This window comes from Carlito syrichta, unplaced genomic scaffold (assembly GCF_000164805.1).
Source record: "Carlito syrichta isolate Samal-C Ts95f unplaced genomic scaffold, Tarsius_syrichta-2.0.1 Scaffold296499, whole genome shotgun sequence".
NCBI lineage: Eukaryota > Metazoa > Chordata > Mammalia > Primates > Tarsiidae > Carlito > Carlito syrichta.
Window position 1 is genome coordinate 798,031 of NW_007240595.1, and position 16,191 is coordinate 814,221.

The 16,191-nt window shown below is 43.1% G+C and overlaps 1 protein-coding gene across 4 annotated transcripts in view; it reads left to right on the top strand.

The window, feature by feature from the left end:
- Nucleotides 1-16,191, top strand: part of ST5 (suppression of tumorigenicity 5) — a 114,759-nt gene that overhangs the window by 54,596 nt on the left and 43,972 nt on the right. For all 4 annotated transcript variants that reach the window (XM_008054569.2, XM_008054572.2, XM_008054570.2 and 1 more), the window contains exon 2: nt 3,948-4,052. In XM_008054569.2, coding sequence (XP_008052760.1) covers nt 3,973-4,052 — 80 coding nt within the window. In that variant the 5' untranslated portion in view covers nt 3,948-3,972. The remainder of the gene's footprint in view (nt 1-3,947; nt 4,053-16,191) is intronic.

A 16,191-nucleotide genomic window follows, 5' to 3' on the forward strand; every position in this document is an offset into this window, starting at 1 on the left:
GGCTGCAGTGTCCGGGAGCAGCCACTGCACTCCAGTCTGGGCGACAGAGTGAGACTCCAACTCAAAAAAAAAAAAAAAAGAAAGAAATTAGTACAGAACTATAAATGATACCAAGAACTAGGATTTGACTTATTTTTTATCACCAAAACCAATCACTTGTACCAAGGTAAGAAATAAGATGGCCTCCAGGGTTAAGGTCATTAGTGGCCATAAATACATCTAGATATACACTTCATTGTGGTCACTATGATATGAGGATGACAGTTGGAGTGAGAGAACTGCATTCATGAACTATTCAGGTTCTGTGATTGTGGTATTAGCCCAGGCATATGCTCATTCACATTGGAAATATGCTTGATGTATCAGTTGTGTTGTCTCTCACACCCATTCTCCAAGGCACTTAAAAAGGTTTTTTTAGCCCTTAAGTTTCAACCTCTATATTGAGATATGATTCATATACCATAAAATTCATCCATATAATTTAATGATTTTTAACATTCACAGTTTTGCAACCATTACCACTAATCCCAGAATATTTCTATCACCCTAAAAAGAAACCCCATATTCATCTCAGTCATGCTACATTCTGCCACCCTCAGCCAACCCTAAGCAGCCCCTCATTTCCTTTCTGTCTTTATAGATTTGCCTATTCTGGACATTACATAAAAGTGGAATCAAGGTGACTCATGTTGTAGAATATATATCAGTACGTTATTCCAATTTATATTTGAATAACATTTCATTGTACAGGTATACCACATTTTATTTATGTATTCGCCAGTTGATGGACTGACATTTGGGTTGTTTCCATTTTTGGCTATCCTGAGGTTTGTTGTTATGAGCATTTGTGTACAAGTGTCTGTATGGGCATGTTTTCATTTCTCTTGAACATATACTAGGAGTGGGTCATACTGGTTCATATGACAACGTCTATGTATGACTTTTTGAGGAACCTCCAAATTGTTTTCCAAAGTGGACGCAGCATTTTGTATTCCTACCAGTAATGAATGAAGGTTCCAGTTTCTCTACAGTCTGACTAGCACTTGTTTTCATCTGTGTTTTTTATTATAGTCATCCTCGTAGATGGCAAGTAGTGTTTCATGTGGTTTTTATTTGTATTTTCCTAATGATTCATGATATTGAGCATTACTTCATATGTTTATTGGCCAAGTTTATATTTCTGGATAGTTTTTATTTAAATTTTTGGGTTATTATCTTTATATTATTAAGTTGCAAGAATTTTTAAAATATATTTTGGATACAAGTTTCTTAGCAGATATATGATTTCAAAAAATTTCTCCCATCCTGTGGATTATCTTTTCACTTTCTTGATGGTGTTGCTTACAGCACAAAAGTTTTTTATTTTGGTATAATATAGTTTATATCTTTTTTCTTTTGTTCTTTGTGCTTCTGGTGTCATATCTAAGAATTGCCTAATCCACTGTCACAAAGATTTACTTCTATGTTTTCTTCTAAGATTTGCTTTTGTAATTTTAGTTCTTATAGTTAGGGCTATTTTTTAACTTAATTTTTATATATAGTAGGAGGATCTACTTTATTCTTTTGTATAAGGATGTTCAGTTTTCCCAGCACCATTTGTGGAAAAGACATTTCTTTCCCCATTGAATTGTCTTGGCACCCTTCTTGAAAATCAGTTGGCCATAAATGTAAGCGTTTATTGCTGAGCTCTGAATTCTATTCCATTGCTTGTGTGTGTGTGTGTGTGTGTGTGTGTTGGAGTCTCACTCTGTTGCCCAGGCTGGAGTGCAGTGACACACTCAGTGCCACTGTGGCCTTGACCTGCTGGGCTAGGCTCAGGTGATCCTTCCACCTCAGCCTTCCAAGAAGCTGAGACCACAGGCGTGCACCCCATGCCCAGCTAATTTTTGATTTATTGTAGAGACAAGATCCTGCCAAGTTGCCCAGGTTGGTTTTGAATCCCTGGGCTCAGGCAATCCTTTCTCCTTGGCCTCCCAAAGTGTTGGGATTACAGGTGTGAGCCACTATGCCTGGCTACTATTTGTATTCTTGTGTCAGTACCACACTGTCTCGATTACTGTCGCTTTGTATTGTGTTTTGAAATTGGCAAGTGTGAGTCCTCCAACTTTACTCTTTTTCAAGATTATTTTGATTGCTCTGGGTCCCTTGCCTGTCCATAAAACTTTAGGATCAGCTTGTCAGATTCTGAAAAGAAGGCAGCTGGGATTTTGATTGATCTTCCCAAATTGATCTATAGAATGGCCATTTTAACAATATTAAGTTTTCTAACCCAAGAATATGGTATATCCATATTTTTTATGTTGCAAATTTCTTTCAATGATGTTTTATACTTTGCAGTGTACATGTCTTGTACTTCTTTTGTTAAAATTTATTTTATTACTTTTGCTGCTATTATTAATGAAATTGTTTTCTTAATTTCATCTTCAGGTTGTTCATTCTAGTATATAGAAATAAAATTGTTTTTTATTTTTATTTTTATCTTTTTTGAGTTGGAGTCTCACTCCATTGTCCAGGCTGGAGTGCAGTGGCCCACTCACGGCCACCCCAGCGTCAACCTGCTGGGCTAAGGTGATCCTTCTGCCTCAGCCTTCCAACTAGCCGGAACTACAGGCGTGCACTACCATGCCTGGCTAATTTTTTTAATTTTTAATTTTTTTATTGTAGAGATGAGGTCTCGCCAAGTTGCCCAGGCTGTTCTCGAACTGCGGGCTCAGGCAATCCGCTCACCTAGACATCCCAAATTGCTGGGATTACAGTAAAATTGTTTTTTAATATTGATTTTATATCCTGCAAACGTTCTTGAACTCACTCAGTAGTTTAATAGTTTTTTAGTGGAATTCTTAGGATTTTCTACATACAAAATCATGCCATCTGCAAATAGAGATAATTTTACTTTTTTGTTTTCAATCTGAGTGTACCCTTAAGTTTTAACTTTTTTATTCCTTCCATTATTTGGCATAAAATAGTGTTCCCTAAAGGATGGCACTTTGACCATTAGTGATATATTAGCTAAGAGTATATATATAATACATGAACAGACTTTTTTTCACTTTGCAGTTATTTAAATACCTTAATGTATATTAATTTCATTTTCGTGGAAATTTGAAAAAAACATGATTAGCATTTCTAGCTTCCAGTGTCGTGGTGTCTATTCATATGTCACTTTATCAAAATAGTCTTTCATCCTTTTAAAAATAGCACACTCTCTTCACTCCCTTTTACCTCTACTTTGCTTCAATTTTTCCTTCATACCATTTATCATCACCTTACAAATACACACACACACACACACACACACACACACACACATATGCGATACATGCATGCTTTTGTCTGTTTCTCCCCACTAGGATGCAAGTTCCGCAAGGGCAGAGATTTTTGTTTTATTCTTTGCTGCATTGCATTTGCCTTGGACACAGGTGTTCAGTAAATATTAATGAATAGTTTATTATTTAGGAACAAGGTTGTACTTTTTTTAGAAAAGGAAGTCAATTTTAAGTTTTTTAAGAAAAAATAGGTCAGGAGGTTTGCAAATGTGGCAAAAACCATAGAGACTGTGGAATGATAGAAGTTTAGGAAATTCTAGCTTAAATGAGGAGAGAAGGGGTGGAAATGGAGTTTTGTTCCTATTTTTTTCATTTTCTGTGAAGTAGTAAGTTATCTGTTAGTTCACAGACCCTTCCCTACCCCAGGCCGAGAGTCTCTAATATATTGAAAGGTTCATTGTGATCTGCTTTAGTTCCTTGAATAGACAAGTTTTACTTTTACTCAATTAGAGTAAAAGTTAAAAGCACATGTTTCTTTTCCCAAAGCTGTAACACATGGAGTTAAACATAAGTGGGAAAGTGGCTCCTACCACCTGCCACATAAACTCTCTTGGCAGTTCTAGAGGGCATCTGGAAGATGTTCGAGGTGCTTTAGGCTCACTGGCCTTGTCTTCTTTGCAGGGCTCTGGGTTTGCAGAGAGCCGAAATGACCATGACTGCCAACAAGAATTCCAGCATCACCCATGGAGCCGGAGGCACTAAGGCCCCTCGGGGGACTCTGAGCAGGTGAGTATGGGAGGACTGCTGGGATGACATCAAGGGACAGCAAGATGGCCAGGGTTCCAGGTGGGATTCCCTGGAGAAATGTAAATAATTATCATCATGACTCTGATAACCATTCAGGTGGCTGGTCTAGGCCAGCTTGTGCTGACCATTAGGCAGAAGTCATTTTCTAGCTCTGTAAGTCTCCACAGGCGATGGTGAATAGCAACCCAAAAGCAAGCTTTACTTTGTGCTGTTGGAGGTGCCTACCTTTCCAAGGATGGAGCCAACAAGAAACAGCTAATGTTCTTCTGTCTGTAAGCTTTTCTCAGGATGGGGACAGCTTGGGGCTTGTGCCTGAGTTGGCTGCGCTGTAGTGAGGGAGGTCAACCACATTATGGTGGGGTGGGTGGGCAGTTATATTAATACATATTAGCACAAACTCCAAGCAGAAGTCTAGACTTTATAAGAGTTTAGACAAACTACAGATTTTGGAATCATAGAATTTGATTCCAATTCAAGCTCTGATGATTTACCAGATAGTGAGCTCTCAGAATGTTTTCCTATGCCCTCTAAAATCTTTGTTACCTCATCTGTAAAATAATAATAATAATGATAATAATAATAATAATACAGAGTTGCTGTGGATGAGGATTAAATGAGATAATATATGCCAGGGCTTAGCCTAGTGGCTGGCATAAAGTCACTCTATAAGTTTTAACTCCATTCCTATGATGAAATCAAAGCTTCCAGAACTGGCAGATAGATGTACAGTGCTCCCACCTTGCCTTCTCAGGTCTTGGCCAAGGCTGGATGCTGATGTCCTGGAAGAACCTTCAGTCTTTTTTATTAAAGCCACATACCTCTCCTTTTTTTTTTTAAGTTAAACTTTTTTATTTTGAGATAATTGTCTATTTATATGCAGTTGTAAGAAAAAACACAGAGAGATTCCATGTACCCTTTAACCAGTTTCTCATGATGGTAACATCTTTCAAAACTGTAGTACGATATCACAATCAGGTTATTGGTATTGATACAATCCACCTATCTTATTCACATTTCCCTCATAAAGCCACATACCTTTCATAGCCCCTTCTGCTGAATCTCAGGTGGACAGATTTGGCTTTTGGGACCCTAGCCTTTAGGATAGATAGCTATAAGAAGGATGCTCAGCTTTGTTTGGGACAGGCTAGTTCCTTCCTGGATGTCTGGGCTATGCAGTGCTAGGCTGAGTCCAGTGGGATGTGGCACACTCAGATCTGAGCAGAGGTGGTGGTAGATGTTTGGTTCGTTCAGAACTGGAGTTCAGCAGTAGTTGGTAAAACAGGGCACAGGATGTAAACCCTGGGGAGTGACTAGCATGAAGGAGGCAAGGGTTCCCCATGCCACATATGCAGAACTTAGTTGCAGTAGAAACAGTCTGGATGGACTGTGTTGACCAAACAAGGATTGATGGGCTCTAATTTGTCGATAACAGCATGGGACTTAGCCAAACAAACTGAATATCCACTTTGTGGCAGTAACCAAGAAGAACACACCCTGGCCTTGTAACCCCTCTAATTTAGACTGGGCTGGGTGGCATACCTGCTTCCCTGAACTGGGTGCAGCTGGGAATGGCAGGGAGGAGCAGTTTCTAGGGTAAAACAGGTGGAGGAACTGACTTCTTCCAGAGCATATTGGTAGCCAAGGCAGAAACAGGTCGAGCTCTGAGTTTCTGTCTCCCGTTGCCTGCTCCTGGTGCCTGCTTCCGTTGCCTGAACCATGTTGCCAGTCTCTTCTCAACCTGGTAGCCACCTTAATGTAATTAAGTTGGCAGATGGATACTGAGAATTAAATTTCCATTTTCTTTTTCATGTCAGACTACTGTAGGAGTGGAGCAAACACATGTGGTTGTATAGTTTTATTCTTAATTTTAAAGAAATTGTATATTTAGGACCTGACTTAGAGATTACCATACCCAGGAGCCCTCAGCTCCTTTAAGGATTCATTTTTTTCTTCTAATTTCCACCATGCAGGGGTGTTGCGGAGGGGTGGGAAGTGCAATATTTACATCAAGCGTCAAAGTGGAATCAAGACTGCTGACAGGTGCCCCAGTTTCTATTTGGAATACACGCCTACATATTTCTAAATGTTTTCAGAAATGGCTCTTCCTTTAGCGTCCCAGCATGCTTGTGATCATAACATACTAGTTGGTGTTTGTAAATATCTCAGCCTCAGATGTGCCTAAAAAAGCATCTTTTCAGCCTCCCTTCTACATCATTGCTTCCTTCCTGCCACATTTCCTCTTTTCTCTCTCCCTTACTTTTTTTCTGGGAACTGGCTTTTGGCGTGGAGTCATAGGCCTCTGTGGCTAGTGACTTTCTTCTCTCAGAGGCTACCCATGGGGTGTAGGTGTTGTTTAGACGTGATGATCTGGTAGTTTCTTTGGCTGCCTTCACCCTTGGCCACATCTGGATGTGATTTTGAGTCTAAGTAAAGCCATACGTTACCAGTTCATTCCAGAAAGCATTGCCAGTGCAAAATGAAGTCCTCCTAGGTGCCAGGCTCTATACTAGACACTAGGGGATAAAAAGGGGCGATTCATTATTTTTCTCCAAGGCATTTACAAGTTGAATTGATGATCTTGGCACTTCTTACTCTGACCTTTTAGTAGATATTTGGCAGTGACCTGAGGTCCTTCTATCATTGCTAGCCCAGAATTCCAAGGAGGAGGAGACTCCTTGGTGTGGCCAGAACTTTGGCTGGGGAGGGAAGAGGTGCCATGACCTTGGATAGCTGGGCATTTGACACCCCAGCTTTACCTTGGGGACTTCTGCATCATCCTCATGAAGGCAGAGGAACCTGGTGGTACTCAGAGGCACTTATATGTAGCTTTGGGGGATGGGGAACACTGGAGCATGGATGGTGGGGATGGAGTGTAGGACCCTCTGGAACTGTCAAGGTATGTATTTGCAGGCTGTATCCTTAATTTGCAGGTGAACTTGGCACCACCAACCCATTGCAGGTCAAAGATCCTGGATTCCAGTCCCTAGATTTTTATAGGTGTTTTGCTAATTTGTTCCCTTCCTTTGCAGCCCAATCTTGATTTGGCAGGAATGAGTAGGAGGAGGAAATCTTAAGTCCTTCATCGTACCACCTGAGTTTTGTTCTTTGCTCTGCCTTGATCTCATGGAGCAGGTTGCCTTTGCTCTTTGTTGGTGAGGCCAAATGGGCATCCTGTTTCACCCTTACCTGTCAGGTACATCCTCCCCTCAGGCTGTTTCTACTTCAACTCACAAGCTATGGCTGCGTCCAGCTCTGGGGGAAGGTGGTGGGATTCACAAAGCTTCTCTGAATTTCAGAGATCAGGCTTGACTGTGTCAGTGTGATGACCTGGGGTGGGACTAGAAGCAGCCTGGTGAATTGCAAACAAGGAAATACTATGTTTAGAGCTCATTCAGCTGCCGAGACAGGGTGAACTTTGCCACTCGTTGCTCTCAGGGGATTTCACTTGTATAGTAAAGCTTGGCAGGCAGCAGGGGCTCTTTTCAGGAGAGCTGCTGTGCCTGCTGATTCCTCCACAGTCTCTTCGCTGTGAAACTCCAGGACCTGGGTCACTGCAACTTGGAAGTACAGATTGTCAGTCTTGTGTTTGCACACCTTGGTTCTGGTTGCAGTTGCAGAAAGCCTGGTTGTCTGTAAGAATGTAGACTTCTTGAGGGCAAGGACTCTGACTTCCTTGTGTGTTCTCAGAGCCTGGCACATAGAAGACATTAATTATTTGTTGATCAGTTGAGTAGATGACTGGGTGAGCAACCTCTTGGAGCACAGGCTGTTGGGTTCTTTGAGTCTTTGTAGTACCTTCCTAATGGGTCTCAGCTTTCCAGACTATACATTCTTTGGACTTTCTTTCCAGACTATACATTCTTACAAAGGCAGTGCTGAAAAGGGGCTGTAGAGCTCATTCAGTCTAACCCACTTAGTTTACAGATTGGGAAACTGAGGTTCAGAGAAAGGAGATACTCCCCAAGTATACAAAACTAATGAAAGGAAGATCTCAAGTCTACCTCTCTTGATCCTTTTGTTATTTTATTATACACCACATTCAATTCCCTATACACATTACTGGGATCTCACTGCTCAAAACTACTGCCATCCATGATAAGGTCAAACTTAGCCTGGTTTGCAGGGTTTCATGATAGCACCTTGGTCTTTCTTTCTGCCCCCTTCACTGTGAAACTCCAGGACATGGGTCACTGCAACTTGGAAGTACGGGCTGTCAGACTTGTGTTTGCAAACCTTGCTTCTGGTTGCAGGTGCCGAAAATCTGGGTGTCTGTAAGAATGTTTTGCTGTTCTCTAATGCGGACCTTACATTTTTTGCTAGTCCAGACGCAAATATCACTTCTCTGCCAGTGTTTTTCTTGACCACCCAGCTAGGCCGGATCCCCCTCCTCTCTGAATTCACTCGTAGAATCCTTGGTTTGGAGCCTCCAAGTGACACCATTATGTAGTACCTCAGAGGGTGGATATTTATGTGGCTCCCATTTCCCCTACTCAGTTGGAACCCTTTGGGGGCCCAGCAAAACTCTGTTGGAATGTCAGAGTTGGGAGGGATCTTGGGTACATCTGGCTTGTTACTTGTGTTACATATGAGGAAGCTGAAGCCCACACAGCTAATTTGCTGTGGAGCTATAATTAAACTCACATTTGCAGGTTTTGGGGGAGGAGAGGGGAATTCAGTTTGTGCTATGTTCGTGAAGTCTGGAGGTCCCACTGCCAAAGTGGATGCAGATTTGGACCCTTTGCCTTAGATTTTAGAAAGAGGGTAGAGCTTGGAGGCAAGACAAATCTGAGAGTCCTAGCTGTCGGTAAAAGATAGTGTTGCAGAGCCTATCCTGGCCATGGCAGGTCATACCTCCGGAGGACCTGTGGCCTCAGCCCCTGCTACCCGAGATGCTTCCTAAAATCCAGCCATGATGCTGTCAGTGCTGGGCTGGTTATTTATTGCTATGTAACAAATGACCCCAAACTTAGTAGCTTGAAACAGTAACATTTACTTTGCTCAGAAAATGCCATTTGGGTAGGGCTCAGCAGGGAAAGCTTGTCTCCATTCCTTGTAGCATTGGTTGGGTGGCTTGAAGATTGGGGGTGACTCAATGCCTAGGAGCTGGAATCATCCGAAGTCTTGCTTGTCTGACAGCTGACACTGGCAGTCAACTGGACTCCAGCCAGGAAACACCTACACTGGGCTGCATGTTTTGACAGCAAGACATCTGGGTTCCAAGAGTAAGCATCCTAAGAGAACAAGGCAAAAATGCATGGCATTTTAATGAGCCAGCTCGTAAGTTAAGAGGTGTATTTTCTATTACACTGTATTGATTAAGACAATAATAACAGGATGCTTAAGTTCAAGGTAAGGGAAGATAGTTCCCAAAACTGGATGAGAAGAATATTAGCATCTTCTTGAAAGAAGAATATGTGGAATGGATAAACTATGGTACCTATCTTTGAATAATACAATCTACCACAGTCTACCCTCTGGTCACAATAATTCACATCCTTCCCAGATGCAAAATACACTCAATTTCTCCCCTGAGATCCCAGGTCTTATCCTATTAATGGCTTCAGCTCGAAGTCAAGAATCTTGTCATCAAAATCAAGTCGAAGTATAGCTGGAACTTTTTGGGGTGCACTTCCAGTCCTTGTGTGCGGCTCCTTGAGTACTGTTTCTCTTGCTCTGAAAAAGAATATATATTTGCCACACTGGTGGGACAGGCCTAAGATAACCACAATAGATGCTTCTGATCAGAAAGAGGAAAAGAGACACCCAGCAATTACTGTTCCATTGTAATTCTTCTATTCAGTGGGACTAATTCCTTGATGAGATCTTGGTTCATTTCCTTCATCTCCAGCTCTACCTCTGAGCTTTTGATTCTACCCTCTGACTCATCCTTCCTTTTCTATAAAAAGTAACTTATTATTGCAGGTGAATTGTTCTCTATCTGCCCATAATATGCTAAGGGTTCAAAGTCTCCTCTTCATTTTGCAGTGTCTGTTTTTTTCAGCCAAGCTGATATACTTTCTTTAAAAACTCTGTGAGTTCCTTATGAATTAATTTATAATCCATTGTAATCGAAAAAGTCACACATACAAATCACTTCGCTATAAGCCCCTCTTTACTTTGGATTTCCTCTAAGATTGCGCTGAGACTCCAGTTTTTAAGGTTCTTAGAAGCTGTCTTGTCTATAGCGAGGATCTACAAGTCCCACCTTTAAGATACTTAGGAGACTTTTTGTCTGTCTGTAAGGTCCTAGGAGGCAACACTTTAAATTAGTTTTTGGATCAATTTAAAGTATACAGTTTGACTGGGTGTGGTGGCTCACATCTATAATCCCAGAACTTTGGGAGACCATGGCTAGAGGGTCCCTTGAGGCCAGGAGTTTGAGACCAGCCTGGGCAGTATAGCGAGCCCCTATCTCTAGAAAAAAATTTAAAAATTAGCTGGGCATGGTAGCACATGCCTGTAGTCCTAGCTACTCAGGAGGCTGAGCGATGAGTTCGAGGCTGCAATGAGCTGCAATAGTGCCACTATACTTCAGTCTGAGTGACAGAGCATTCAGTCTGAGCAACAGAACACTACCCTGTCTCTAAATAAATAAATAAATAAGTGTACAGTTTACACATACACACATACTCAGTAAAACCATTACCACAACTGGAAGCCACGTGTGTGTGTGTGTGTGTGTGTGTGTGTGTGTGTGTGTGTGTGTGTGTATGTGTATCTGGGTCTCATTCTTGTCTGGAGTGCAGTGGCATGATCACTGCTTACTGCACCCTCGACCTCCTGGGCTTAGACGTTTCTTTTATCTTTGTCTTCCAAGTTGCTGGGACTAGAAGCACATGCCACACACACCTGGCTTTTTATTTTGTGTAGAGATGAGGGTCTCGCTATGTTGCCTCAGCTGGTCTCAAACTCTTGGGCTCAAGCAATTCTCCCACCTCAGCCTCCCAAAGGGCTGGGATTACAAGCATGAGCCACCATGCCCCAGCTGGAAGCCCTTTCTTAAGTTGATAATTTTTCCTATCTGGAGACACTGGCAATAAAAAACAGTTTTTGTTTGTTTTCTTAAATAGAGATGGGATCTCCCTATGTTGCCCAGGCTGGTCTCAAACTTGTGGGCTCATGTGATCCTCCCTCCTCAAGCCTCCCAAAGTTTTGGGATTATAGGCATGAGCCACCACACCCAACCTGAAAAACAGTTTTTCTGATCTAGTAAGCCGTTTCTCATTCATGTCTGTAAAAAATTTTTCTTGAAAACAGAAAAGCCCCTTTTTAGCTCATGTCTTTTTTTTTTTTTTGAGTTGGAGTCTCACTCTGTCACTCAGACTGGAGTGCGGTGGCTGCCCCCGGCCCCCGCAGCCTCGACCTGCTGGGCTCCGGCGATCCTTCCGCCTCAACCTTCCAAGTAGCTGTAACTACAGGCGCGTGCTACTACGCCCGGCTAATTTTTTTTTTGATTTATTGTAGAGATGAGGTCTCACCAAATTGCCCAGGTGGGTCTCGAACCTGCAGGCTCAGGCAATCCACTCACCCCAGCCTCCCAAAGCACGGGATTACAGGCTGAGCCACCAAGCCATGTCTTAACAGGAAACTTGAAAAAGTTAAGATGGCACCTTTAGTACTTGGCCTGCAAATCTCCTTCGCTAGTTCATCAAGTGTATTAGCTGTAGCTCCTATTTTTCATGTTACCACAGGCAACAGACTCACCAAACTTTCCAATACCGTGAGGGTCCCCTTTTAATAATATTTTCCTTACTTTCCATTAAGCCTCTTCTGACAGCCCAAAAGTCAATGTTTTAAGAATTTTAGTAGCACCCCTCTTACAGGTACCAAAATCTGTTATCTACTGTCATATAACCACCCCAACATTTAATGGTGTGAAACAACCATTTCACTATGCTCCCAGACTCAGTGGATTAGGAATTCAGACAGAGCACTGCAGGGATAGCTTGATCCTGCTCCACAATGTCTGCTTTGACTAAAGAGAATTCAAGGCTGAGGTGCCTCAATGGGCGGGGGCTGGTTTCACCTGGAGATGTCTCAACTTCAATGTCTGGGATTTGATGCTGGCTATTGCTGGGACTTCACCTGGGATAGTAAGCCAGAACACCTACATATGCCCTCTCTACATGGCCTCGGCGTACTCATAGCATGGGAGACAGGAATCAGAGGCTAGTAATTTATTTATTGTTTTTAGATTGGAAAATATAGTTTATTTTAAAAGTAAATTAGAAAGAGGGAAGAGAGAGGAGATTCACCTTTCCAAGGCAGGAGAGAGGACCAAAGTTTAGAAAACATGACGGCGGCCATAGTCAAAGAGCACTTGACCACACCAGAGTTTAGTAAAGCAATGGCCCAGGCTGCTAATTTCTTGAGGTGTGGGTCTGAGAAGCAGCACAGTATCATTTCTGTCATATTCTATTGGTCAAGCAGTCACAGAGTCCAGATTTAAGAGGAGGAGTTATTTTGACAGGAGACACATCAAAGAATCTGGGGACCATGTTTTAAAATCACCACAAGTGCTGTTGGTGCAGTTTCCTGGAACTGGATTTCTTTCTTGGCTTAGTATCATGCCTGGCTCTGCTTTATTTAGCAGCCTAATTTTTACTGGACTATGACATTAGGGATTTTTCTGTTGGGCATCAGTAACCTCAGAGAGTGCTTCCACATTGTAAGTATTCTCTCTTGATTCGCTGCTGCTGCTGCTTAGGAGACTTGGGGTTCCCATTCAGAGAAGAACTCCCCAGTCCTCTTTGTGCTTCCTTAGAAATCGACTGAGAGGCAGATGGGTATGGCTTCAGCAGAATCTTAGATGTGCTTTCTTAATGAAAAGCCAACTCAACTTATGCTATGACCCTGGCTACCTTTCTGCATACCCTAACAAACTGTGAGGGCCCTCTGGAGTCTCTGTAGATGGTGGCCTAGATGTAACCCCAGTTGGAGGCTGAGGCTTCCCTGGATTCTGTTGGGGGCTCCCAGCCATTTGGGATGAGATTGCTTTGGGAGCAAGAAGGCCAAGTTACGAATGTCAGCCTGTCCTTTTGCTTTTTATTGGGACTTTTCTGGAGGGGGATGTCAGTTGAAATTACTTGGTGAGCTTCTGCTGTAGGCTGGGAGCAAACTGCTGAGCTTGCTGCCAGGGCTCGGGCAGTCTTCCTCCTTGTTCTCTTCCGCTGTGTCAGGGCATGGCCTTGGGTAGCACAGTGAGAATGCCATCCCCAGAGTTGGGGCAGTCACTGAGTGGTAGGAGCTTGCTAATGTCCACTGAGCCAGCAGGGTCCTTAGTTGAGAAGCCCAAGAATGGTGAAGAGCCACCTCCCAGGCAGTTTCATTTGAAGCAGGCCAGATATCCACTTAGTAAGGATGGAAGCATATGGAAACTGGGCCCTATGCAACCATCACCTGCAGACAGGCTCACTTTGTGGCACTCATAGCACATTCTGGTACCTCTGGTGCTATTTCCTGAACTCCTAGGACTATTCCCCAACTGGCTCCTACTTGGTCCCTTCCTGTTACTAGCACTTGTAATAGCCCTATGACCAGAAAAAAAAAAAAAACTTCAAGTATGCTGAATTCAGAACTGCCTTGTCATCAAGGACTAAAGATGGCCTTCCCTCCAAAAAAGTCCCTCACTGCACTTGATGATTTATGTGGCATCCCTTAGCACAAATGCTTCCTGCTGTGTTACTTGAGAGAGGCCTGTGTCACAAACAAAGGTTGGATCATGTTCATGTGAGGTGGTACCAAAGGGAATATTTTGCACTTTAACTCTCACTTTCTGTCTACTGCACATGTGTGGACACAGAATGCTTTCTCTTGAAATTTATTTTCTCTTTCCATATCCTAGTTCATACTCTTTCTGTCTTACTACTTGTCCTGTCTATTTTTCTCTCTGTGTATGTGTTTTTTGTTTGTTTGTTTGTTTGTTTTAGTCAGGGTCTCACTCTATTGCCCAGGCTAGAGTGCTGTGGCATGATACAGCTCCTGGGCTCAGGTGATCCTTCTGCCTCAGCCTCCTAAGTAGCTGGAACTACAGGTGTGTGCCACCATGCACAACTCATTTTTAGATTTTCTGTAGAGACAAGGTGTCGCAATGTTGCCCAGGTTGGTCGTGAACTGGGCTCAAGCAATCCTCTCCCGCCTCAGCCTCCCAGAGTGCTGGGATTACAGGCATGAGCCATCATGCCCGGCCTGAATTTTTGTGGTTCCCTTTCTTTTATATTTCCTTTGCATTCTCTCTCCCTGCCCCCACTTTAAACTGTTTATCTTACTCCATCTCTCCTAAAAGTGTTGATTTTGGCCAGTTGCATGCTACAGTGTTGGCATCCGTACCTATGCCGAGCTGCAGAACTGGCAACTGCTGACAAGGCTGCAGCAGCACCAGTGCCCAGTTCCATGGTGTCTGCCTCCCTCCCCAGGGGTATGCTCTGGGACTGGAGAATAGCAAAACCGAGAGGGCAAGAGCAGAGCCTTGGGTGTCAGTTGGCTGTTTGGTGTTTACTTTTTAAAAATATTTTTCTTTTTGTTTTTTGAGTTGGAATCTCACTCTGTCACCTAGGCTAGAGTGCAGTGACACACTCATGGCCACTGCAGCCTCTACTTGCTGGGCTCAGGTGATCCTTCCACCTCAGCCTTCCAAGTAGCTGGAACTATAGGCATGCGCCACCTTGCCTGGCTAGTTTTTGATTTATTGTAGAGACGAGGTCTCACCAAGTTGCCCAGACTGGTCTTGAACCCCTGGGCCCCAGCAATCCTCTCGCCTTGGCCTTCCAATGTGCTGGGATTACAGGCTTGAGCCACCGCGCCTGGCCTGAAAAGAATATGTATTTTACCTTTATGGAATTATTTATAGTGTTTGAACACTTTTACAAATTTACATCATCCTGGTCACCCAGCTAGTATGTGAGGATACTCAGAGTAAGCACTGTCCCCATTTTATGGATAAAGAACCCGAGGCTCAAAGAAGTAGGTGACTTGCCTGTGAACACACCCAGGAAGTGATGGAACCAGAACTCTAGACTCTTGCTCAAGAATATAATCTTTGCCTTATGGGATAGGGCTTTGGGATCTGAGAGCCATACTGGGCTGCACTGAGTGTTTTGTGTACCTTGCGAAGATGTTGTTCTGGTCATACAGCACAGAGGGAGAGGCAAGGAAGCTTGTAGGCAATGTCCTGGGCAGGTAAATAGGGAACCTAGGTTTTAGCCATTTATTTTTTTCATTCATTCATTTAGTCATTAAACACAAATATATTCATTCCTACTAAATTCTAGGTGCAGTGCAAAGCACAGGGCATATCAAGATTAACAAGATACTGTCACCATGTTCAAAAAAGGTCCACTCATAGTCCAGTGAGGGAGAGGAAACCATATGTTACAATACAGTGTTGTACATGACATAACAGATATCTTTCCAGGTACAGTGGAGGCATCCGGAATTGGTCATCTCCACCTGGGTGAAGGATGTGAGAAAGCTAGGATTTTGATGTGCCTGAGGGTGGGATACAGGATTGGTAGAGGGTGAAACAGTATGAGATGGTGAAGGGAAAAATAGGAAGGGATTAGATCATGGAGGGCCTTGTCAACAATGCCAGTGAACTTGCATTTTATTCTGTAGATGATGGGGAGTTTTGAGCATGATCAGTTTTGCATTTTAAACAGATGTCAGATGAGAGGATGGACTGGAACCGGGTTAAAACTGAAGGCAGAGAAAGAAGTTGAGAGACTGTTTTAGGTAGGGCGTGGTGGCTCATACCTGTAATCCTTGCACTTTGAGAAGCCGAGGGGAGAGCATTGCTTGAGCCCAAAAGTTTGAGACCAGCCTAGTCTCTAGAAGTTATCTGGGTGTGATGGTGTGCACCTGTAGCCCCACCTGCTTGGGAAACTGAGGTAGAAGGGTTGCCTGAGTCCAGGAGGTCGAGGCTGTGGTGAGCTGTGATTGTGTCATTGCACTGCAGCCTGGGCAACAGAGAAAGACTCTGACTCAAAAAAAAAAAAAAAAAAGAGAGAGAGAGAGCCTATTAATAATCCTCGTGAAAGATGAGATCTGAACTAAAAAAGTAACAGTAGCAGTGGGGATGGGGAAGAGAGGTCAGAGAGATGTTCGGAAGCAATATTGATAG